The 24,990-nt window shown below is 47.2% G+C and overlaps 2 protein-coding genes and 1 long non-coding RNA gene across 6 annotated transcripts in view; 2 read left to right on the plus strand and 1 right to left on the minus strand.

Annotated features, from left to right (window-relative positions):
- Positions 1-24,990, plus strand: part of LOC126982679 (BRISC and BRCA1-A complex member 2-like) — a 187,082-nt gene that overhangs the window by 26,923 nt on the left and 135,169 nt on the right. Inside the window, exon 2 of one of the 2 annotated variants that reach the window (XM_050834949.1) lies at positions 10,221-10,296. In XM_050834949.1, the coding sequence (XP_050690906.1) occupies positions 10,221-10,296 (76 nt within the window). Of the gene's footprint in view, positions 1-10,220; positions 10,297-24,990 lie in introns of those variants that run through there. The other variant, XM_050834950.1, reaches the window with a different exon arrangement.
- On the minus strand, positions 293-10,009 carry LOC126982678 (uncharacterized). 3 transcript variants are annotated; one of them, XM_050834947.1, is made up of 6 exons: positions 9,842-10,002; positions 7,591-7,662; positions 5,698-6,012; positions 4,083-4,239; positions 3,102-3,227; positions 293-2,946 (listed from the first exon to the last, which is right to left on the minus strand). In XM_050834947.1, the coding sequence occupies exons 3-6, from the start codon at positions 5,796-5,798 to the stop codon at positions 754-756; spliced, it is 2,577 nt and encodes an 858-aa protein (XP_050690904.1). In that variant the 5' UTR covers positions 5,799-6,012; positions 7,591-7,662; positions 9,842-10,002; the 3' UTR covers positions 293-753. The 3 variants fall into 3 exon arrangements, with proteins under 3 accessions (XP_050690904.1, XP_050690905.1, XP_050690903.1); XM_050834948.1 differs by lacking the exon at positions 7,591-7,662 and adding an exon at positions 8,202-8,329; XM_050834946.1 differs by lacking the exon at positions 7,591-7,662 and having other exon boundaries at positions 9,842-10,009.
- Positions 6,019-7,213, plus strand: LOC126982685 (uncharacterized). Its single transcript, XR_007735291.1, has 2 exons — positions 6,019-6,884; positions 7,054-7,213. It is a non-coding gene; the product is annotated as an uncharacterized LOC126982685 (long non-coding RNA).

The following is a 24,990-nucleotide window of genomic DNA, read 5'->3' on the forward strand; positions in this document are numbered from 1 at the left end:
CGATACAGAACGCCCAACCTCGAGGAAGCTGATTTTGCTATTATTCTAAAAAGCGACACATTCATAGCAGTGCATAACCATATCCAATATATAAACAGAATATTCAATGAACAATTTCAAACAGTAAATAGCTGACATGGAGAGAGAGTGATGTATTTGGGGTGATACCGCATCGATGGGTAGAGCGCGAGCCCCACCCAAACAGACTTCACATTTGATGATTTGAGTCTGACCATAGTAACCGCCTTCGGTGGCGAACTCACGTGATACAAGGGATTAGAGACGCCAGAAGTTATCATATTATCACTTTATTATATAATAATCAAAATATATTCATCAACAAGGAAAGCATAGCAAAGAACACGTGTGATGCCCTGCAGTGCCTCGGGGCCTCCAGGGCCGCCAGTCGCGTGCCAGAGAGCGAGGCGACGCCAGGGCCACAGCCACTCGTCCTCGGCCTGCTCGTGAGGACAGACAAGTGTGAAAACGAGTAATGAAGGTCCGCTAATTGGTAACACTTTACAAATCATGGCGATATGCATCTGTGGCGAGGTTGGCACTGACTATACACACTAAACAAATATAAAAAAAGTGATCCCTTTCTGGAAGAATTTGTACAAGATCCCGACTAGGCGAGGCGGGCACGAAGCCGGAACTGGCCGGAACTGGCTTGTTCCGGCGGCCCAATAGTGAGTGCGAGCGTGGTCAGACGCCCACTTGAGAGCCAACGAAGTGGTCTCTTGAGCAAGGGGCTCAGACGGTGGAGCGGGAGGGGGAGCGTGGTGGCGAGGTGCTGGAGGGCCTCGCGGGGCTGTGCTTGGCCAGATACTGTTGGTACTCAAGCTCGTTGATCATCATCACCTGCTTGTTGGGCTCAGGGCTCTGGAGGGAGCTGGAGCGAGAGAGAGATCTGGGGGAGTTGGGAGGAGACTTGTTGCCTGGAGACCTGTTGCCGGGAGACCTATTGCCTGCGGACCTGCTGCTGCCGCCTGAGTTGCTGGACATGCTGGCCGTGCGTGACCTGATACCGTTGGGTATGGTGGGCAGGCGGGACCCCAGCCGCCGCTCGATCCACTTGAGCATGGAGAGCACTGCGTCTGTGGAGGGAAGGCGATGCGTCGCGGCTGACCGCAGGTTTTGTGACCTCGTGATTCTGAAGGTGACGGCCATGCCCTGCAGCGCCCGCATGGCGTCCTCGTCTGTCTTGTCGTCACCGGCGAAGATTGTGGACACGCGATCACACCAATCCAGACCGAAGAGTGTCCTGAGGATGTAGATGGCGGCGCGACCCTTGTTCCAGGTGACCGGGGGCCGGGCCTCGAAGGCTCTGTGTGACTGGTGCATTTTGATTCCCACTTCCTGGAAGAGCTCTTGCGCCCTTGAGGTGATGGCCGCAGTCTTGTTTGAGGGAACTTCCCGGTAGTGGAAGGCGATGCAGGAGCCTTTATTCTCCAGCCAGGCGCCGTCCACACACACCTCCTGCAGCCGCTGTTTCAACAGCTCCAGCTGCGTCTCGTACTCGTGCGGGACGGGGTGCATGAACATGGTGCCATCGGGGTGAACAATGTCGAAGCCGTGGTTACCGGCGTAGGTGATGCCCTCGATGCCAACCATGGACTTGACGTTTTCCAGGGAGCGGCCGGAGATGATGGCGATGTTGACGTCGGGCATGTGTGCCAGCCGCTCCAGCACGCGGCGAGTCTCAGGGGGCATCTGGGCCAGGTCTGGGTGGGGGGCGATGGGGGCGAGGGTTCCGTCGTAGTCAAGTAGTAGCGCCAGACGTGTGGATTCCGTCACGTAGGAGCCAAGGAACTCGCTGAAGTCCTCCTCGCCCATCGGGAAGCGGCCTGGTATCGCAGATTTGTCCTGGTCACTCAGGCAGTCGACTGTTTTCAAGAAATTTCTCAACCAGAAGTTGACGTCATGTTCCCTCTCTCGGCGACGCAACTGCTTCATTCTCATCTCCCGTTCGTCCTTGGGCATTGTAAGGGCGCGGTAGATTGTGTCGGCGAACTCGTTGGTCTCGTATGGATTGACGTGAAGGGCTTCGTGCATGGAGTTGCCGGCGCCAGCGAAGGGAGAAAGCAGGAGCACGCCGGGATCCCCTGTCTGGCAGGCCACGAACTCCTTAGCCACCAGATTCATGCCGTCCCTTAGTGGGGTCACCACTGCCACGGAGGAGTCGCGGTAGAAGGCAGCCAACTGGTCCTGCGACACACAGCCGTAGATGTATCGTATTGGGGACCAGTTAGGCGTTGAAAACTGTCCGTTGATCCTGCCGATGAGCTGGTCGAGCTCCTCCTTCAGTTCCTGGTACTCCTTGACGTCTGTGCGTGAAGGAACAGCGACCTGGAGGAAGGTGACTTTCTCCTTCAGCTCGGGGTGCTTTTCCAGGAGCGTTTCAAATGCGCGGATACGGTGGACGAGACCCTTCGTGTAGTCGAGGCGGTCCACGCCCAGCAGCAGCTGTTCCTGTGGGTTGTTCTTCACCACCTTGGGAGCCTTCTCTGCCAGCTGGACGAAGCGCTCGTAGGGGATGCTGATGGGCAGCGGGTTAATGGAGACTGTGCGGGAGTTGTGCTCTACCAACATCTGTTGTCTGTCGACGCGGCAGCCGAGGCGGCGCTGGCAGCAGTCAATGAAGTTGAGGCAGTAATCCTCGATGTGGAAACCGATGGAGTCACAGCCGAGGATGCCCTGGAGGAGCTCGTCGTCCCAGGGGAAGAGTCTCATGATGTCCCATGACGGGAAGGGAATGTGCAGGAAGAAGGCCATCTTGATGGGCAGGTTGAGCTCGTCGCACCTTTCCCTGATGGTGTTGGCGGCTAGCATCATGTGGTAGTCGTGCAGCCACACCAGCGGCACGGTGCCTGGGTTGCTCTCGTGCAGCCTCACCACGGCCTCCACGGTCAGTCGCGCGAACTCTTGGTTCACCAGACGGTACGCCTGCACGGGACAAGAGGCATCTGATCAGTGTCTGCATATATCACTATTCTCAAGATCGGATGCTTGTGCAGATTAAGCTTAATAATGTTACCTTTGCTTCATTATTAATAGTGTTCGCCAGTAAACACACTTGGCTCCAGGTGATCAGGACCTACCTCCCATTTGTCGGCCTCGAAGGTGGCGCGATCGGGCATGGAGTGGAAGAGTGGCCAGAAGGTCGCGTTGCAGCAGCCGTTGTAGTAGTCACTGAACACCTTCTTGGGGACTGTGACGGGCAGCACCTGCAACAACAAACGAGAAAAAACGGCATTACTCACGGCTCCGATTCAACCAGCTCAGTTATAACCCCGCCCCCCGAAGTGATGAGAGTTTTCTTGAAGCCCCAATGGCCACCTTTTAATTATTATAACTGTGGAATACAAGGCCACTTACAATATGAAAATGTTAAGTCACAGGTCCCACACACCCACGCGACACCTCCAGAATGAACGAATGAATGAATAAATGCGAACGATATCAATCTAAAAATCAAATATGCATAATTAATCCATATCGCACGACTGACTGACTATGAGTACCACCGAACAGCACCAGCTTCACACGATAGATCATAAATAAACAAGTGGCTCGCCTTCCTTCCCCTTCCCCTTGAGTGTTATGTTGTCGCTTTGTTGTCTCGCCTATGTGACCCTCGTGAGCCTCTGAGGTGTGGGAAATTGGAATATTGGCGCAGCATCATGAAACTGCTCCTGGGACATTGCTGACCACTGCCATGCGTGATCCAGAGAGAGAGAGAGAGAGAGAGAGAGAGAGAGAGAGAGAGAGAGAGAGAGCATGGACGGGTCGGTAGAATGCTCTGGAACACAACTCACGCACGGGCGACTCTCTGCGCTATCCAGTCTTACATCATAACATCTTAATCAACGTTCACTCATTCTATCCACCCGTTTAGAATATATGAATCATTAAGTTTTAGATGACGAGACTGATTGAATACCGTCATTTGCGTGTGTGTGTGTGGGGAGGGTGGAGATGACAGAGGGGGGAGGAGGGAGGAGTGAATGCACTGAGGCGGAAACCGATCAATGGAGTGTTCGGAGTACGATGATCTGATAACACTTCACGAGATCACTCACCTGGCTGCTCTTGAGGCCCGCGGTGGGAGACTGGTCGTTGGGGTCGGCCTCGGGGATCTCCAAGTTCTCGTCCTCAAGGTGGAGACCCGACCAGCCCACCCAGAGCCCGTTCGTCTCCACCACCACGGGGGCCACGGCTGTCACCAACCCGCCCGCGCTGGAACACAAGAAATCACGCCCTCAGTTACACGTTCTCGTTGGCTGAAGTTATTTTTCTGCCTGTTTTCGTCCCTATCCACCTCTGTGATCTTATATTTGTTCTCTTTATGACTGTTTCCATGTTTACTTCTAATCGCCTTCATCTATGTCATAATGTATCTATGTACAAGTTTATTTCTGCCTGTCCTTAGTTTTCATCCGTCTAAATATAACGTGTGAGGCATATTAATTAGTGTGTTGCTATTAGTTCCGTTTTTAGTTGCCATCCATCTTTTCATCCATCTTTTACTGTTTCTATAATTTTACCTCTTCCTGTGTTCGTCTTTCATTCGTCCATTCGGTCTGTATGTACTCAGCCTATTTATTACTACGTTTCTATAAGTGTACTCCTGCTTGCCAAAACCTGCATTCTTCTATATGGTCTGTGGAGATGGATAAACCTTTTGATGTATGTGATACCCTAAGAAGTTTACCCTCGCCTGTGTTATTTAAGTCTTCATCCTTTTAGTTCTTCTGTTTATACTAAGCCCTTGTGACTTTTTTTTTTTTTTACAGCAAAGGAGAGTTCAAGGGCACAGAAAAAGCAAACATTAATAAAAAAAAAAAAAGCCCGCTACTCGCTGCTCCTAAAAAGAATCCAAAGAGGTGGCCGAAAGATAGGTCAGTTTCGGGAGGAGAGGTGTCCTGATACCTGTGTTTGTATTATTCACTTGTTTCTTTTTGCCTGTTCTAGTACAATCATTACGCTAGATTATGAGCCAATTTCACAGTCCAACACAGTGTCTTCGTAACAGCCCGAACCAAACTATAGAATCCCATACAATCCAAAATGGTGAGGTCTTCGATGCCACACTAAATACACGACTTTTCCTGTATAGTTTCATCAAATTTGTGAACTTAAATATAAACACCAGTCACTATACAAGGTAATTTCGAAGGCTCTGGTATTGGTTTGGGAGCTTACTAACCCATCATGGGGAACTGTGAAACTTGCCCTATCTGTCTCTACTCACAAGGCGAAAGTGTCAACGTAAACACCGCAGACTTTCACGCGTCGACCTTATGGCACTCACCCGAACGTTACTCTCACCGTCTTGTGGTACTATGATCTCCACTATACCAGCATCGTTCACTCGTACCACATATTATCGATGCTTCATTATAGTCTCAGTCTCTCTCTCTCTCTCTCTCTCTCTCTCTCTCTCTCTCTCTCTCTCTCTCTCTCTCTCTCTCTCTCTCTCTCTCTCTCTCTCTCTCTCTCTCTCTCTCTCTCTCTCTGTGTTGCTCAGTATTGTACCCAACCAAGGTTCTCGACGCTTCCTAACTCTCTCTCTCTCATCCCCTCCGCACAAACCCTTACACCCTTACCCTTACACACACACACACACACACACACACACACACACACACACTTTCCCCCACACCCCACACCCCGCCACAATACCATCGTGCTCACCATTGTTTCCTGATGAGTTTGCCGGTGTCAGGGTCGGTGCCCAGACAGAAGGGGAGCCTGTTAGCCACCACGACCATGGGCGATGTGGATTTGACCTGCATGGTGCCGGGGAGGGAGGGGCGCTAACGTAGGGGGTTTGCTCTGGTTGTAGTCTGCTCTTGTTGCCGGGGGATGAAAGGGCTGCCTGATAACTCCTCTCGTCTGCCTCCCGTTCACTAAGAGCCAAGTTTCAGTCCGTCCGAGTCAGAGTCTGCACTGAGTCGTTGCTGGTCCTCCTGCTGCTGCTCGGGTAGTGTCAAGCGGTGTACTGGCGACCTGCAACACATCAAGGGGTATATATAGTCCACGGCCTTACCCTGGCCACCCAATCGGCAGCCGGCACTAATTTATACCCTTTGGCGACATAGTCTTGAGCCAATCCCTCTTGTTGTTGTTGTTGATTCTGCTGCTGCTGTTGTTGTTGTTGTTCACTCATTCCTAGGAAGAGCGTAGCGTGGCACGTCTTGCCTTTAAAAACTATACTTGTCATCAAAAATATAATGATAATGATAATAATAAAAATAATGTTAGTTCAGAAAATGTATATAATTAGACACAACTAAATATAGATGTTAAGATGTAAGCAGAGAGAGAGAGAGAGGGGTATATATCTCCGCAGCATCTCACTTGGTTATCCGTGCAACAGTTTAGTCCCAGCAGCCGTGCATGCGTCCAACCTAACCACACAGGACGAGAAGAAAGTAGCCGGAGGAATCGCAAGGAAAGAGACCAGAAGGATGAGGGAGATGCGTGAAATCGTAACCAGAAAGAAAAGTGAAGGGAACGTAACAGAAAGAGGGAGGGAGGAAGTGTATGAAGGGAGGAAAGAGACAGAGCGAGAGAGAGAAGCGAGAGGGATAGCTGGCAACGGGAAAAAGAGGAAAAGGGCGGCCAGAGGAAGACGTAACGGGAAGGAGGGAAAGAGGGAGTTTATGTAAAAGGGAAGAGAGAAAAGAGACAGCGAGAGAGGGAGAGGAAAGAAAGGGACAGATGGCAACAGAAAGAGGGGAATGAGGAAATGCGTGAGATATATAGGGAAGGGAGGAAAGAGAGAGAGAGAGAGAGAGCGACAGAGGAAGAGGAACAAGGTTGGTATTGTCAGATTCTCCCAACCCTCGCACCAACTATTTCCAAAGGCCAAAAAGGAGGTTAATCGAGTTCTAATGTGTGTTCTTTTAGGTTCACGGTACAGAAGAAGGCTCAGACTACCACCAGGGTCATAAAAGTACCCCTGGAAATGCCCTGAACTCCCACGAAAGACTAGTAAATTACGTGTTCTTGGGCGCAGAAATGTTTAAAAATATGACCAAAAAGGAGGTTAATCGAGTTCTAATGAGTGTTCTTTAAGGTTCACGGTACAGAAGGCGGCTCAGACTACCACCAGGGTCATAAAAGTACCCCTGGAAATGCCCTGAACTCCCACGAAAGACTAGTAAATTACGTGTTCTTGGGCATAGAAATGTTTAAAAATATGGCCCCAAGAGTCGTCCCCATTCTCCTTGTCCCCATGCACGCGTCGCGAAACACCCGATCTGCCCGTAACTGCGTATAAGGCGAGGGGAGCGGACAGAGAGAGCGGGTAAGACCAGTCCCGCCGCGCACCTTCCCGCCACCCTCACCCGCCCTGACCTGGTATTGGCACTGGCATGACGACCACTTCCCTCACTGCAGCTCATCACACACAGCTTTGAGCCAGTCACCCTACAGCCATGACGAGCCTCTCTATCTGGGGTTAATGTAGCGTTTCCTAGCATGCTATGTTCACCGTGTTAGCTGTCATTATTTATTTTGTTGTCTTTGATGTTTATTGGCCTCTTGGAGTTAGTGTAGCGTTTCCTAGGACTTTAGATTCACCTCAAAACAGCTGAGACTTGTGTTTTGATGTTCCACTGAGGTTCAGTTAACGAGCTGGTCAAGGGATGGAGCCTGGAGGGGTGAAACAGGGCACCATTTCAAACGATAATTAATTTCAGTACACGTGAAGATCGTTGTAAATGTCATAATACTTTCGTTAATTTTAAGTCCGTTGCCGGAGCTCGCGTTTCTTCACCAGATATCACACTGAGTCTAGTCTTCTCTGTGGGACTCGTGGTGTGAGGCTCCCCCATCAGATCCCGACCCTGACCAGCCTACGCCCATGGTAGTGTTAGTGTAGCCTCACCTCGCTCACCACAAAGATTCAAAGCCAGCCATGCATCGCCTCCCCCCCCATGTTAGTTCGTTATAGTCACCGTACACTAAACTGACCCAAAGCCCCGCCCACTCTGCCATAGCCAAAGGAGTTGATGAATGAATGGAACGTCAAAGTTAGGGGTCAGTGTTAGCTTGGAGGGAGGGTGGGGCAAGGAGCGGGGCATCTGCGTTTGTTTAGTGTACAGTGACTTTCTATAGATGCATTACTTGGCTATACCGTCAGTGGGAAGGCAGCAGGTGTATGTCCTTAAGTGTATGCGTGGTTGTATTACCTCTTCGGCCTTACAAGCTCAACAAGGAGCGTTTGACCCCTGCCTGTGCCCGGGTAGGACTGTCCGCGCGGCTCCATGTCAACCCCTTGCTGTCTAAAACTTATCGGGTTCATTCAGACACCTGGCGACTGGATAAAACAAACGGCTTACTTCACCTGTTCCATCAGTTATGTTTCTCAAATCCTTCACTCTGTTACCTTAGATTATAGCGGCTTAACTTTCTATGGCTAGCTTTTTTTTTGTTTGATTTCATGGCGTCGTCTCAGCACTGTTGGAATTCTTGGTGACGACCTCTGTTTGCTTTGATTTTTATATCCTTACGTGCTCTAACTGTTGTCATATGTATATTTACTAACTTGCATGCTCCCACTGTTACCATTCATCCTTACATCCTTCCCCTGTGAACTTACATCCCTATACCCAAACCTTGTTAATTCTACTTCCTTGCTCTTTCCAGTGTTACCATTCATCCTTACAGCCTCCCTCTGCGAACTTACATCCCTATACCCAAACCTTGTTAATTTTACTTCCTTGCTCTTTCCAGTGTTACCATTCATCCTTACAGCCTCCCTCTGCGAACTTACATCCCTATACCCAAACCTTGTTAATTTTACTTCCTTGCTCTTTCCAGTGTTACCATTCATCCTTACATCCTTCCCCTGTGAACTTACATCCCTATACCCAAACCTTGTTAATTCTACTTCCTTGCTCTTTCCAGTGTTACCATTCATCCTTACAGCCTTCCTCTGTGAACTTACATCCCTATACCCAAACCTTGTTAATTTTACTTCCTTGCTCTTTCAAGTGTTACCATTCATCCTTACAGCCTTCCTCTGCGAACTTACATCCCTATACCCAAACCTTGTTAATTTTACTTCCTTGCTCTTTCAAGTGTTACCATTCATCCTTACATCCTTCCTCTGCTCCATTACTGTCTCATATCCTTACTTCCTCACTCTGTCATCCTTGCATCCTCCCACTGTTACCAGACATCCTTATTCCTTACCATGTTATATTCCGTCCTTAAATCCTCCTCCCTCTCTTATCCTTGCATCCTCCCACTGTTACCATATATCTTCCAACCCCTCCTCTGTCACATCACATCCTAATATCCTTAAGTCTTATTTATCCTTGCATCCTCCTATCGTCCCGTCTATCCTGTTTGCTTCCTCATCTTATCACCGTCTAGTAGAGGTCCCGGGTAAGTGAACTCGGTGCCCGACTCACCCATCTGTACTAAACCCAGCCTGTTGTGCTTGGCTACCGAGATGAAAGTCCTTATCTCTTACCAGACTAAAAGACTGTCCTTGGCTATCAGCGTCCACCAATAACTTGTACTGTAATCAGCTTTAACTCAACCTACACTGACGGAACGAAACTTTATATCACTTATTTCACTCTATCACATTGTCTTAGAGAGTAAACTATATGTAAGCGCGACTGACACACACACACACACACACACACACACACGTGGAGCGCATCTGACAGCTAGACACGGCGCTTGAACGTGGCACAATACCCCCAATAAAAAACACTATGTGCTGCTGCTGCTGCCGATGGCCGTGCGCCAGAAACGTTGCCTAGACCAGGAAGGAAGGAAGAAAGGCACATGACACAAGCGTCCAAACAAGGCATACCTGAATCAGACGCAAACGTTTCTTGGGTCCGACCGTTTGTCATTCAGGGGCCGAGTTATCCTGGAGTCAACGTCAGTCAGCGAGGGAGTGCTGCTGTGTTGCGAGTTGCTGCCTGCCTTGTGTTCACTGCGGCGTCACTTAGCACTGTGGTGAAAGGCTGCCTTGCCCCGGTCCTTTATACACTAGGCGCGCGTCGCATTTTGGGTTGTTGATCTGACGAAGGCAATCAATATCGTCGCCAAGCATCTATTTTTTGGACGGGACGGACGGGATTTTCCACGCCATAGATAAGATAGTGTCATCGTGCGCTAATTATAGAGTGTACGCCCACGTGATTGGTCGTTGTTATGTTTTGTTTATGCTCGTGTTTCCTCGACAGGGTTGCGGAGCGGCGGGCGAGAGGCGGCAACCGGGAGTGACGTCACCCCATGCGCAGCTGAACAACAAATCCCGTGGTAAGTTTCCACTGTGTTTGCCTCGTTTTACAGATATTTACTGACCTGCACATGCCCTCCATTGATCACCAAGGCCTAGTTGACTCGTGTTGTGACGGACAGGCTTAAAAGTTAGTTACACAATCTGATTTGGCGGTAAAAGTGAAAGGAAAGCAATCTCTTAAGAAACGTTTAAGGGTGAAGTTTGGGACAATCATAATATTATCCTTTACCGGCATTGTCTTGGAATGCAACATGCTAGGTAATGGTTCGTAGTCATATTAGCGACAGATTACGGTCGTTGTCGGTGGAGTAAGCCCTTGAAAGGAAAGCAATCCCTAGAAACGTTTGGTAAGGTACGGTGATCGAGGTAAACTTGGAATCACTTATAATATTAACCCTTAGCGGCACTGTCTCAGCGTGCACCATGTTAAGTAACGGTTCATTGTATTTCATCATAGTCATAGTAGCGGCGGATTACGGTTGTTCTCGGTTGAATAATTCCTTCTTGAGCAACCTGTCCACAGTTGAGTGAGGGGTAATGTACCCCGGGCCAGCGTGCACACCCAGCTGCCCGGGATGAGGCGTGGGGCTGCCGGGGCACGGACACACGTGGACAGGGCGTGCAGGCCGTTGAAAACAAATGTTAGGTGAGCAGCGGCGAGCAGGGGCGAGGTCACGGTGTGTTCACGTGATCGCCACCTGCCGCCGCCAACGTTTGCCGCCAGTGTTGCCAACCCGCGGCTCTCTGATAACCTTCAGCGGGGGAGACGTTTCCAGAAGGGCGCACTCGCTCCTGCTTGTGATTCCTTGCTTGCAATGCGCCACAACACAACGCGGAGAAACCATAAATGACACAGAAGCTTTGTTGGGGTTGGCTTAGGAAACAAACCACCCTGAAGACCGTAGTGGCAGTGTGGGTGACATAAGAGACCGAGGCAGCATCACAGGTCTCTCGATTACCTCTGCTTGCAACGGCGTCTCTGGGACGGGGTTAAAGGTGACAGAGAAGGCGGAGGCGAGGCGCACCGAACGTACGAGAAGGCCCTCAGTGTGGAAATCTATATATAGCCTGGTGTTGAAGGGGGATGGGTGAGCTTTAATGATCTGAACCTAGAATACACCCTGAGTCACTTATGCCCGCCGACGTTACGAGAACTGTCGCTGTGATGAAATGCTCGTAGGTGGGTGGGTGGGGGTACGGCGAACGTGGAGAGGTGTAAACATGGGCCGTATTACTAAACATTTCGATCCCCAAGTTTACACATTTGACAAGGATTTCTTAGGAGTTGTGAGCATTTCCTTGGGTAGTTTTGTGACCGAGATGGTAGGTTGATAAAGCTTCTGTACCATGAACCTAATAAAACACTCATTAGAATCCAATCGACCTCCTTTACGGCCTCTGAAAATAGTTGATTTGAAGGAAGGAAGCGTCTGACAATACCTGGTATAGACTCATGCGCGTGTATGCTCATGGGTAAAGTACGGAGCTAATCCTTTCCTTCGCTTCTCGATTCATCACTTCTTGTCCAGCCTCTTAGTGATGAAGTAGCTTAGAGGAAATGCTGTGTTTGTAATGTTATGTGACCACTGACAGAAGGAAGCGAGGTAACACAAAATATGCCATTCAGTCCATTCCTTCACCTCTCCTTCACTGTACGTCGCCCAGCCTCTTAGTGATGAAGTAGCTTAGAGGAAATGCTGTGTTTGTAATGTTACGTGACCACTGACAGAAGGAAGCGAGGTAACACAAAATATGCCATTCAGTCCATTCCTTCACCTCTCCTTCACTGTATGTCGCAAAGCCTCTTAGTGATGAAGTAGAGTAGAGGAAACGTTGTATTTGTAATGTTATGTGACCACTGACAGAAGGAAGCGAGGTAACACAAAATATGCCATTCAGTCCATTCCCTCACCTCTCCTTCACGGTACGTCGCCCAGCCTCTTAGTGATGAAGTAGAGGAGATGTTGTATTTGTAATGTTATGTGATCACTGACAGAGAGAAGGGAGGTAACTAATTTAGCACCGGGCTATTGACATTATTAGGTCGTCATTGCGTTACAAAAATTATTGACAATTCTTGAGGCTATCGTGAGGATGCAAATATTGTAACTCATTCCGCTTCAGGAATTTATCAGTTTAAATGCTGTGGCTGACGTCATACCTATTAAAATGAAGGAATGGTAATTTCAGGTGGTAATTTGAGTATAATTGCCAGTAAAAGTGTGTAAAATGAAAATATCTGCCTAAATCAATACTTAACCACATACTGCGAAAGCTTGGTTAACTGTAAGATAAATGAGGATGGGAAGTATTTATTGAATAATGAGTGTATATATGCACCGCCTGCGCCGATTATACTGTTTAGTCTGCTTCGAGGCTTCGAGGCGTGCCAATAGTGGAGCCTGTTTCCACATTATCTGCCGGCCCTTGGTGATGCGGTAGAGATGGACACACCAATCCGCCGTGCCGTTTGGCGATAACTGAGGCCTTCAGTGTGAAGAAGAATGATGGCTTTGCACCTGTCTTGTGGGGTCACCACTGAAACTAACGTGAGCATGACTTACTGCGGCCATCAAATCAACACACGCAGGATCGAAACGTTTCATAATGGTTTCAGATGTGTCATCACTATCAGGGGTACCAACCATTCCGAGGCTACTAGTCGCGATCGATTTATTTTCACATCCATCGTGCCCTGGGGCAGGATTCATCAAACCACTTACGAGACCTATTGATGGTAAGTCTTCTGGTCACTCCATCATCTAGGAACGCTCTTGATCTTAAAGCGACTCCAGACTCCAGTGACAATGAAGGAAGTGTCGACCAGGCCAGTACTTCATTCACTGTCATCGGAGCAGCCTAAACACAAGGATCATTCGTAGAGGACAGATTTACTTAAAGATTTATCAACGACCGGTCTTGTAGTGGCTTCATGAATCCGAGAACTTTTTGTTGACAGTGTTTATAAAAGTCATAAATATCCGAGGACATTTTCAGCGGCTTTTGTTAGTTAGGCATCAGACATCTTGGGAGGAGACTCACTTTGTAGCACATATAAAAAAAAAAAAAAAATCAGAAATCATTGTGACCCCCGGCAGTAAGGAAACGAGGTAAACACATACAAGTTCCCGATCTTGCTTTCGCCTCCGTGCATCTTACTGCCTTCGCACCCTCTCATCAAACTTATTAGTGTAATGATCACGCCTTCATCAGACATGCACGTACACAGAAATCATAAATATCTAAAGACTTATTTCCACACATTTTGGGGGAGAATTATTTCGTCTCACCATGTAGAAAAAATTGTCGCCTGTATCTCGGTCCTGCCTTGTAAATGATCTTAAATAAATCGACGGACATATCTCACACTAATTTCACTGACAAGTCGCCAACATTGCCCGACTATGCCGCAATGATATGTTTGACGTTTGAATATAACAAAGAAGCTCAAGTAATAGAGAAGCAAATGTGAGCGTTATTGATTCGCCAGGCAACAGCATTTCAGGAAGAACTGGAACCTCCTCCCTTCGTCTGTATTTCCTCCTTCCTACGACTTGAACTCTTTGAAGGGAGAAGCATTAAGACATCTCTCCGTACGAAACTGACCGTCTCTTTTGGCCTCTCAGTTCTGTTTTCCTTTACAGTAGTAGCGTTTAACAAGTTCTCTCTCTCTCTCTCTCTCTCTCTCTCTCTCTCTCTCTCTCTCTCTCTCTCTAGCTGCCTTCGTTACTGTAAAATAATGAAAAAAACGCAGTTGAGAAGGTAATTTCGGTTTGGGCTTGATTGCAGTGTGATCCTGTGTTGTTTTTTATATTGTTTTTAAACTGTCTTGCTTCCTTCATCGGTTTCCTCGTTCATCCCACCCTCTCTCTTTTGTTTTCTTTCCTTCCTCCCTTCCTTCCGCCCCATTCACGATGACCAATATAGATCTCGTTTTCCTTCCTTAATTCTTAAAAGCTCAGCCTTTGTCCCGCTCCGATCCTCACGGTCATATTCTATAGCATTTCGGCGCCAAGCACACGCACATTAATTGACAAGGCTTTCGTAGGGATTGTGGGCATTTCTAGGGCTAGTTTTATGACCCCGGTGGTAGAAAAAGTTGGAAAGTTTCGTTTAGTCGGCGCAACATCTGTGGTCATATGCCGGAGAGAGACAGAAGGGGAAGGAATTATAGGAGAAGGAAACATATCCCAGGAGACGGGACACAACCCCCGATTAATACCTGGTACCCATTCACTGCTGGGTGGACAGGGGCGTAGGGTATACCCCGGTGGTAGGTTGACCCTTCTTCTGTACCATGAACCTAAAGAAACACTCATTAGAACCAGATTAATTTTCCTTCCGTCCTCTTAAAATAGTTCATGTGTGAGGCGAGAGCGTTCAGTAATACCGACCTCAACCTCTCGTCTCGTTACGCGGTGCCCAGCTAGTCGACCTCCTCCTGGTTACCTTCCACAGCACGAAGAACGGCTTATACAATACGTGCTACATGATAAAGAGTCAATCGGATACACTACGCATGTTAAACGAGGGAGGAGCCAATCAGGTGTAGGTGTTAAGTGTACCAAGTGTACCAGGTGTAGGTGTCATGCGGGGCCGAGAGACACAGCACAGAGGAGCCTTGAGGGTGGGTGTGGGTGCTGGTTTGTGTTGGCACCGAGTAAGGCCTTGAACGCGGATCGGGACAAGAAAGACACGGACGCAGGAACATAAACAAAAGCGCAGAGCAGGATTCGCGTTTGGGGTACTCACGGGGTTACTGTGTGGGTGTGGGAGGGGTCAGAGGGGAATTAGGGGTTGGGGGGAGGGTTATGTGTGTGTATGGGGTGTGATTGAGTGTGTATTGAGGGGATGAGAGTGTGTGTGTGTCTGGGGGGGGGTTGTTCGTGTGTGTGTGTGTGTGTGTGGATGAGCGGGTGTGGGTATGGTAAGGTATTTATAAAGTTCATTTCTCTTGCCCTCTAGATCAATACTTTATGGATTTTGTTATTTTTGTATTATCGTTGTGAGCACGAAAATCAGTCTACGTGTGTATGTATGTAAGAGTATGTATGTATGTATGCATGGACTACGTATGAGTCATCAATATGAGATAAATAGTCACAGTTCAATACAACCTTCTCATAGTAAACATAGTAACGAGGCTCCTTAAAATGATCTTTCCTACTCTCGAGACTTCAACAGCGGATGAACTTTTATCTCCAGTTTCCTTCCTGGCCGATCTATCTCTGCTGTTGGTAGACGGTCACTGTTCTTCCCCTAAACCTGTCAACAGTTGTGTCCCGCTGAGCTCTCTCTCTCTGATATTCATTAATGATCTTTCCAAAACAAACCGTCCTCTCCATTCCTATGTTGATGACTCTACTCTGCATTACTCGACATATTTTGCCAGAAGACCCTCCCTAAAGAAATAACAAGACTCTAGAATGGACGCTGCAGGACACTTAACTTCAGACCTTGCTGTAATTTCTGAATGGGGCAGGAGAAACTTGGTGTCTTTCAGCGCCTCAAAAACTCAATTTCTCCACCTGTAAAACCGACACAACCTTCCAAACACCTATCCCCTATTCTTCGATAACATTCAGCTGTCCCCTATTTCTAAATTAATCATTGTCGATCTATCCTTTACTCAAAATTTCAACTGGAAACTTCATATCTCGTCTCTCCATAAATCATCTTCCTTGAGGTTGGGCGTTCTGTATTGTTTTCACCAATAAATTTTACCCCTCCCAGATGCTGTCCATATACAGGGGCCTTGTCCGCCCACGAATAAAGTATGCATCTTAAGTGTGGGGGGCTCCACACACACAGCTCTGCTAATAAAAAGAGTGGAATCAAAGGCTCTTCGAGTCATATTATAAGACACTTCGCCGCCCAATGACACATATTTGACAAGGCTTTCGTTGAAGTTGTGGGCATTTCCAGGAGTAGTTTTATGACCCTAGTGGTAGATTGACCCTTTCTCTGTATCGTGAACCTGAAGAAACACTCATTAGAACCCGACTGACCCCCTCTTTGACCTTCAGAAATAGCTGATGCGAGAACCGAAAGTGCCTTGTAATACCAACCGAACTTCTCATCTACTCTTCTCTTCCTACTAACAGTCCTCTATCTCTTGAATTCCGCCGCAGTGTTGCATCAGTTTGTATCTTCCATCTCTCGTTTCATTTTCACTGCTCCTCTAAACTTGCTTAATGCATGCCAGATGTCAGATAAAAGGGGGTATTACCCGCACACCTCATCCTATCTTTAACTCCTCCAGTCCATCTCTCTCTCTCTCTCTCTCTCTCTCTCTCTCTCTCTCTCTCTCTCTCTCTCTCTCTCTCTCTCTCTCTCTCTCTCTCTCTCTCTCTCTCTCTCTCTCTCTCTCTCTCTCTCTCTCTCTCTCTCTCTCTCTCTCTCTCTCTCTCTCTCTCTCTCTCTCTCTCTTTTTATTTAAACATGCTCAGTACATTAGTACATGGCAGTATTATTTTTCTATGCTAAAGTTCCCCCGACCGTTGGGGAGCTATTTAAAAGCTTCTGACGAGGTTACAATTATATACATGTTTACGATGGGTGTAGGAGTAGCCACCTGTGAGACCAACCTTCATCTGCTCTTTGCATATATATATATATATATATATATATATATATATATATATATATATATATACACATATATATATATATATCTCTCTCTCTCTCTCTCTCTCTCTCTCTCTCTCTCTCTCTCTCTCTCTCTCTCTCTCTCTCTCTCTCTCTCTCTCTCTCTCTCTCTCTCTCTCTCTCTCTCTCTCTCTCTCTCTCTCTCTCTCTCTCTCTCTCTCTCTCTCTCTCTTAAAATGAAAATCAGACCTCTCTCTCTCTCTCTCACACACACACACACACACACACACACACACACACACACACACACACACACACACACACACACTTACACTTAACTTCCTCGTTCTTCGTAGCAAGGCGTTTGTGTGTTCGTGTGTTTGTTGCTATATACACACTAATAACACCAGTCTTAGTAATTACGAATAGCATAAAGTATAATATAAAGGGAATCTGGCACTTGTTATCCGTTCTGTTTTGGATTGTCGTGGAATTTGATCTCCTGAAGGTTGTAAGGAGGATGGGGATTGTGTCATTCTGTTTATCAAGGGTAGAGTTTGGGAGAGAGAGAAGGTTATGACTGAGAGAGAGAGAGAGAGAGAGACTATTTATTATCTGTTCTGTTTTGAGGTTGACGTGGAATTTAATCTCCTCCTGACGGGTAGAAAGGGTTGGGATTATCTCATTCTATTTATCATTTTTTATTTTTTATGCTGGACTCAATCGAAGAAGGTTACGATTGATATAAACGGAATCTGGTACTCATTATCTGTTCTGTTTTAAGCGTAAATTGAAGTTCCATCTCTTATTATAGCTTAGAAAAGGAGGAGATGGTTTCAATGTTTACTAAAAGGCGTTTGGTTGGCGCTGCACTGAATCGAATTAAGAAAGTTACGATTGATATAAAAGGAATCTGGTACTTGTTATCTCTCCTGTTTTAAGCGTAAATTGAAGTTCCATCTCTTATAATAGCTTAGAAAAGGAGGAGATGGTTTCAATGTTTACTAAAAGGCATTGGGTTGGCGCTGCACTGAATCATTGAAGGTTACGATTGATATAAAAGGAATCTGCGGTACTTGTTATCTGTTCTGTTTCGAGGTTGACGTGGCATTTAATCTCCTTCTGAAGACTATAGAAAGGAAGGAGATTGCCTCGTTGTGTTTATCAAGGTTTTGGTGCTGGACTGAATCAAAGAAGGTTACGATTGATATAAAAGGAATCTGCGGTACTTGTTATCTGTTCTGTTTCGAGGATGAAGTGGAATTTAATCTCCTTCTGAAGGCTATAAGGAAAGAAACTGCCTCAGTATGTGTATCAAGGGGTATGGTGATGCAGATGCTTTGGGACGACTCGAAGGGAATCAGGCACTCATTAGCTGTTCTGTTTTGAGGTTGACGTGGAATTTAATATCCTACTGAATGATAGAAAGGGAGTAAATTGCGTCGTTCTGTGTATCACGGTGTTTTTTTTTTTTTGTGTTTTTTTTTTACAACAAAGGAGACAGCTCAAGGGCACAATAGAAAGTAAACAATAATAATAACAAAGCCCGCTACTCGCTGCTCACAAAAAGAATCCAAAGAGGTGGCTGAAGAAGCTTAAGTGTGACACAATGGGAATCTGGTCCTTATTATCTCTCCTGTTTAGAAGTTGACGTGGAATTGAATCTCCTGTTGAAGACTGGAAAGGAAGGAGATTGTATCATTGTTTTTTTTTTTTTTTTTTTTTCCTATTGCGCCGGTAGACATCTTACCGGTGGGGCCTGATGGTCGGCCCAAGGCTTCTTCCAGGTGGGGCCTGATGGTCGGCCCAAGGCTTCTTCCAGGTGGGGCCTGATGGTCGGCCCAAGGCTTCTTCCAGGTGGGGCCTGATGGTCGGCCCAGCCCGTTCTGGCGCAGGCAAGTATTTATAGTGGCGCCATCTTGTATTGGCTCATGCTGCCCCCCGGAACTCGTTCTTGATTCGCTTGGACGGCTTCCTCTAGAGTCCGGGTTGATGGGTGGTCTTCAGGACAGCATGTGGGTAGTTTTAAGCCACTCGGCGGTGACTGAAAAATCCGAGTGGTAGCGTGAGGTTCGAACCCGCGTCGTCCATCACGCGGCGAATGTGGGTCCAGTACGCTATCACTTCGGCCACCGCCTACCCATCTCAAGGTGTTTGGTGCTGAAGATGCTAAGGTGTGACACAAAGGGAATCAGACACCTATGATCTACGTTACTTTGAGAGCCTTACGTGACCCTTACTCCCCGACTCAGAACCCATACGATGACATAGTGCTTTTTAAAAATCTCAGCACCTCAGTTCACCTGTTTGAAAAGTCTCTCGTACAAGTTGCTAGGCTTTCCATGGAATGTTTTGTGATCCCAGTGATAGCTTTACACGACCTCTGAACCTTGAACGGGAAGCCCCTCCACCCACGCATGAAAACCTGGTTAATCTTCACTGTGGCCTTGGATAATGGTCGTAATAGGAGCCCGATACGTTTAAGAACATGACCCATTTACTCTCCCAGCAACGACCCTCTCCTTGAACCCTCACAGATTCTGACAATGTAAGCGTTGAGCTGCATTGAATATAGATGCCAGTAGTTACGTATGTCAGTTGTTTCAAGTTTTTCGTGGTACTGCATATCTTGACTAGAAATGAAAGGAAGGGAAGGGGAGGGGAGGGAAGGGTATTGAAGGGAAGAGAAGGGAAGGGTAGGGAAGGGAAGGAGAGGAAACGAAACGAAAGGGAGGGGAATTGAAGGGAAAGTTAGGGAAAGGAAGGGAAGGGAAGGGAAGGGAAGGAAAGTTAAGGGTAGGGAAGGGTACTGAAGGGAAGAGAAAGGGAGGGTAGGGAAGGGAAGGAGAGGAAACGAAAGGAAACGAAACGAAAGGGAGGGGAATTGAAGGGAAAATCAGGGAAAGGAAGGGAAGGGAAGTTAAGGGTAGGGAAGGGTATTGGAGGGAAGAGAATGGGAGGGTAGGGAAGGGAAGGAGAGGAAAGGAAAGGAAACGAAACGAAAGGAAGGGGAATTGAAGGGAAAGGAAGGGAAGGGAAGGAAAAGGAAGGCAAGAGAAGGGAAAGGAAAGGAAATAACAGAAAAAAGAGGAAATAGAAGAGAAAAGGAGAGAAGAGAGGAGAAGGAAAGGCAAGGCAAGGAAAGGAAAGGAAGGAGAAGGGAAGGGAAGAGAAGGGAAAGGAAAGGTGTGAAATATACATGACATCAAAGAGGAGAAGAGGAAAAAGGGAAGGAAAGGAAAGGAAACGAAACGAAAGGAAAATAAACGAAAGAAAAGAAAAGGAAAGGAAGGGAAAGAAAAGAGAGGTAGCTCCACCAAGGGGGGCGAGGTACCTAAATTACTTTATCTCATCTGCGCATGACGTCATGTGAAAAGGGGACTTCTGGCCACTTGTGCAGCCAATATCTGACGCGTCAGATATTGGCTGCACAAGTGGCCTCTGACACGGTGACCTTTTAGCTCATCGGTGACGTAGTTGGTTTGCTGCCCTGCCTTCTACTTAGAGGGCTCGGGTTCGATCCCCGGCACTTAGTGGAGTTCGTTATGGGATATTTTCACTGTGTTAACCTGGTAACTGCAGGGATCATGTTTCTTAAAGGCCCCTCTAAGCGAGAAAAGTGAGAAAAAATCATCACTCACGCAAACCATTTCAATATATATATATATATATATATATATATATATATATATATATATATATATATATATATATATATATATATATATATATATATATATCAACGCATTTGTGATCAGTTTATGCATCATCTATTTTGGGGGGTTTATATCATGACAAAAATGTGACCCGTCGCTGGTACACGGTAAAGCCACAAATTTGGCCCCTCATGACATGCCGGAAAAGAAATAAACACTGGTATGGAATTTCCTGTTAGTCGGAGACCTTAGTTTTCCATCACTGAGTATAGGCCGGGCTGCCTGTCATTCTATACAACTGTAAATTACACACGTTTCATTAGACGTCCGCGGCCGGATACGTATACCAGTCAAGCGCGCGGCATCTCCTCTACCACAACTTCATATCACCTACCGTCACACCATGCGCGGACCGGCCGGTGTGAACCTACCTCCCCTTCTCTTTAAGTTGGGAAAGAGCAGGCAGTAATGTGTGATTCATGACTTCAGGGAAAGGAGGATGTGGGAGACTGCCAGGTAAGGGGCAAAACACATTAGTGGCGTAGCAGGAAAGGGAAAGGAAATGGTGGGTGTGAGGGAGGGGGCTTTGCAAGATGAGGCCATTGTGATGCTTGGGCGGAAAAGAAATAAGAAGGAATCGGAGAAAAATAGATAGAGATAGATAGATAGAGAGAGAGAGAGAGAGAGAACAAAGTAACAGAGAGCATAGAAATGATATAAATAGTACAATACATGCAGACAGAAAAAGGACTAGAGAAAGGAAGAGAAAAGAAGAAACTACAGAGAGGGGAGGGAAAGGAGTTAAAGAGAAAGAGAAGATGAGGAGGGGGAATAGAAACCCACAGAAGAAACGGCTGAGATTCAAGGTTGCTGATGGGGAGGAGGAGAGGGGAGGAGGAGGGAAAGGGGGCAGCAAGGTCAGGGGAAAAACAGAGACGTGGGTTACAAGAAGAGGATGAATGAGTGTATAGAAGCCTTCCCGAAATAGGTGGTGAGGCCAGAATACCTATGAGAGAGAGAGAGAGAGAGAGAGAGAGAGAGAGAGAGAGAGAGAGAGAGAGAGAGAGAGAGAGAGAGAGAGAGAGAGAGAGAGAGAGAACCAATTAATCTACCACCCACTCTACCTTCCTTCCTTCCTTCCGTGAGTGTGTGTGGGTGTGTGTGTGCGTGTGTGTGTGTGTCTAGGCAGCAGACAAAAAGCAAGGTCAGGTTTGGTCGCTCTTTTAGAGACATAGAAGTAAGACTTTTGGTAACACGCCAGAGAGAGAGAGAGAGAGAGAGAGAGAGAGAGAGAGAGAGAGAGAGAGAGAGAGAGAAATCAGGAGGTGTTCACGTGTTTTTCTCTCTTTCTTTTTGCGGTCCGTTTTTATTTCCGTATCCCAATAATAGTGACTCGTGTTGTTGTTGTTGTTGCTGCTGCTGCTGTTGTTGTTGTTCCATGGTTTATTTTCTTAATGTCACTGGTAATGTCTTGTGTTGCTGTTTGTGTTACTGTTGTTTGTTTTTCCTCTTTATTGTCTATTTCTTCGTTCTTCATATTTTATTTGTTGTTTTTTTACCGTCATTCAGAACAATATCTTTTAACATGTTTTTTTCTTGCTGTTCTTTTTTCCATTTAAGTTAAGGTTCGTGCAGCTGCTGTTGTTGTTCTTCTTCTTCTTTTAGCTCTACGTTAGTTCTTGCTGTTTGTTGCTGACTCTATGCTGTTCTTGCTGTGTGTTGCTGACTCTTGATGCTGTTCTTGCTGTGTTGGTTGCTGACTCGATGCTGTTCTTGCTGTGTGTTGCTGACTCTCGATGCTGTTCTTGCTGTGTTGGTTGCTGACTCGATGCTGTTCTTGCTGTGTGTTGCTGACTCGATGCTGTTCTTGCTGTGTGTTGCTGACTCTCGATGCTGTTCTTGCTGTGTTGGTTGCTGACTCGATGCTGTTCTTGCTGTGTGTTGCTGACTCGATGCTGTTCTTGCTGTGTTGGTTGCTGACTCTCGATGCTGTTCTTGCTGTGTGTTGCTGACTCTCGATGCTGTTCTTGCTGTGTGTTGCTGACTCTCGATGCTGTTCTTGCTGTGTTGGTTGCTGACTCTCGATGCTGTTCTTGCTGTGTGTTGCGGACTCTCGATGCTGTTCTTGCTGTGTTTGTTGCGGACTCTCGATGCTGTTCTTGCTGTGTGTTGCTGACTCTCGATGCTGTTCTTGCTGTGTGTTGCTGACTCTCGATGCTGTTCTTGCTGTGTGTTGCTGACTCTCGATGCTGTTCTTGCTGTGTGTTGCTGACTCTCGATGCTGTTCTTGCTGTGTTTGTTGCGGACTCTCGATGCTGTTCTTGCTGTGTTTGTTGCTGACTCTCGATGCTGTTCTTGCTGTGTGTTGCTGACTCTCGATGCTGTTCTTGCTGTGTGTTGCGGACTCTCGATGCTGTTCTTGCTGTGTGTTGCTGACTCTCGATGCTGTTCTTGCTGTGATTGTTGCTGACTCTCGATGCTGTTCTTGCTGTGTGTTGCGGACTCTCGATGCTGTTCTTGCTGTGTGTTGCTGACTCTCGATGCTGTTCTTGCTGTGTTTGTTGCGGACTCTCGATGCTGTTCTTGCTGTGTGTTGCTGACTCTCGATGTTGTTCTTGCTGTGTTTGTTGCTGACTCTCGATGCTGTTCTTGCTGTGTTTGTTGCTGACTCGATGCTGTTCTTGCTGTGTGTTGCTGACTCTCGATGCTGTTCTTGCTGTGTTGGTTGCTGACTCTCGATGCTGTTCTTGCTGTGTGTTGCTGACTCGATGCTGTTCTTGCTGTGATTGTTGCTGACTCTCGATGCTGTTCTTGCTGTGTGTTGCTGACTCTCGATGCTGTTCTTGCTGTGTGTTGCTGACTCTCGATGCTGTTCTTGCTGTGTGTTGCTGACTCTCGATGCTGTTCTTGCTGTGTGTTGCTGACTCTCGATGCTGTTCTTGCTGTGTGTTGCTGACTCTCGATGCTGTTCTTGCTGTGTGTTGCGGACTCTCGATGCTGTTCTTGCTGTGTGTTGCTGACTCTCGATGCTGTTCTTGCTGTGTGTTGCTGACTCTCGATGCTGTTCTTGCTGTGTGTTGCTGACTCTCGATGCTGTTCTTGCTGTGTTGGTTGCTGACTCTCGATGCTGTTCTTGCTGTGTGTTGCTGACTCTCGATGCTGTTCTTGCTGTGTGTTGCTGACTCTCGATGCTGTTCTTGCTGTGTTGGTTGCTGACTCTCGATGCTGTTCTTGCTGTGTGTTGCTGACTCTCGATGCTGTTCTTGCTGTGTTTGTTGCGGACTCTCGATGCTGTTCTTGCTGTGTGTTGCTGACTCTCGATGCTGTTCTTGCTGTGTGTTGCTGACTCTCGATGCTGTTCTTGCTGTGTGTTGCTGACTCTCGTTGCTGTTCTTGCTGTGTGTTGCGGACTCTCGATGCTGTTCTTGCTGTGTGTTGCTGACTCTCGATGCTGTTCTTGCTGTGTTTGTTGCGGACTCTCGATGCTGTTCTTGCTGTGTGTTGCTGACTCTCGATGTTGTTCTTGCTGTGTTTGTTGCTGACTCTCGATGCTGTTCTTGCTGTGTTTGTTGCTGACTCGATGCTGTTCTTGCTGTGTGTTGCTGACTCTCGATGCTGTTCTTGCTGTGTTGGTTGCTGACTCTCGATGCTGTTCTTGCTGTGTGTTGCTGACTTTCGATGCTGTTCTTGCTGTGTTTGTTGCTGACTCGATTCTGTTCTTGCTGTGATTGCTGCTGACTCTCGATGCTGTTCTTGCTGTGTGTTGCTGACTCTCGATGCTGTTCTTGCTGTGTGTTGCTGACTCTCGATGCTGTTCTTGCTGTGTTGGTTGCTGACTCTCGATGCTGTTCTTGCTGTGTGTTGCTGACTCGATGCTGTTCTTGCTGTGATTGCTGCTGACTCTCGATGCTGTTCTTGCTGTGTGTTGCTGACTCGATGCTGTTCTTGCTGTGTTTGTTGCTGACTCGATGCTGTTCTTGCTGTGTTTGTTGCTGACTCTCGATGCTGTTCTTGCTGTGTGTTGCTGACTTTCGATGCTGTTCTTGCTGTGTGTTGCTGACTCGATGCTGTTCTTGCTGTGTTTGTTGCTGCAGTTATCCCTGTGCTTCGGGTTACGCTCGCAGTTTGTTGTTGTTGCTGGTCATTCTGTGTTTGTTATTGTTTTTATCTATCATATTCGAGCTACCGGCCTGGCACAATGTCTTCGAGTGTGTCTTTGAGTAGGTGTGAGAACGAGGTCGAGGCGAGAGGAGAGATAAGAGTTAACCAGTTCCCAGAGATATCAGTGAGAGAGTTGAAACGTTATTGTAAGCCTCGGTGTGGTATACTCCTTCCTTCGCCGGCTCTTCGATGTACCAGTTTCTTTACCGCAAATGAATAGACAGAAGTTCCCTGTACTCCCCTTAGTGGAGGAGTTACGCTGTCAGTCAAAGAGCTCGGTAGTTTGAAAGCCTCGTTGTGATATAC

This window comes from Eriocheir sinensis, chromosome 51 (assembly GCF_024679095.1).
Source record: "Eriocheir sinensis breed Jianghai 21 chromosome 51, ASM2467909v1, whole genome shotgun sequence".
Taxonomy (NCBI): Eukaryota; Metazoa; Arthropoda; class Malacostraca; order Decapoda; family Varunidae; genus Eriocheir; species Eriocheir sinensis.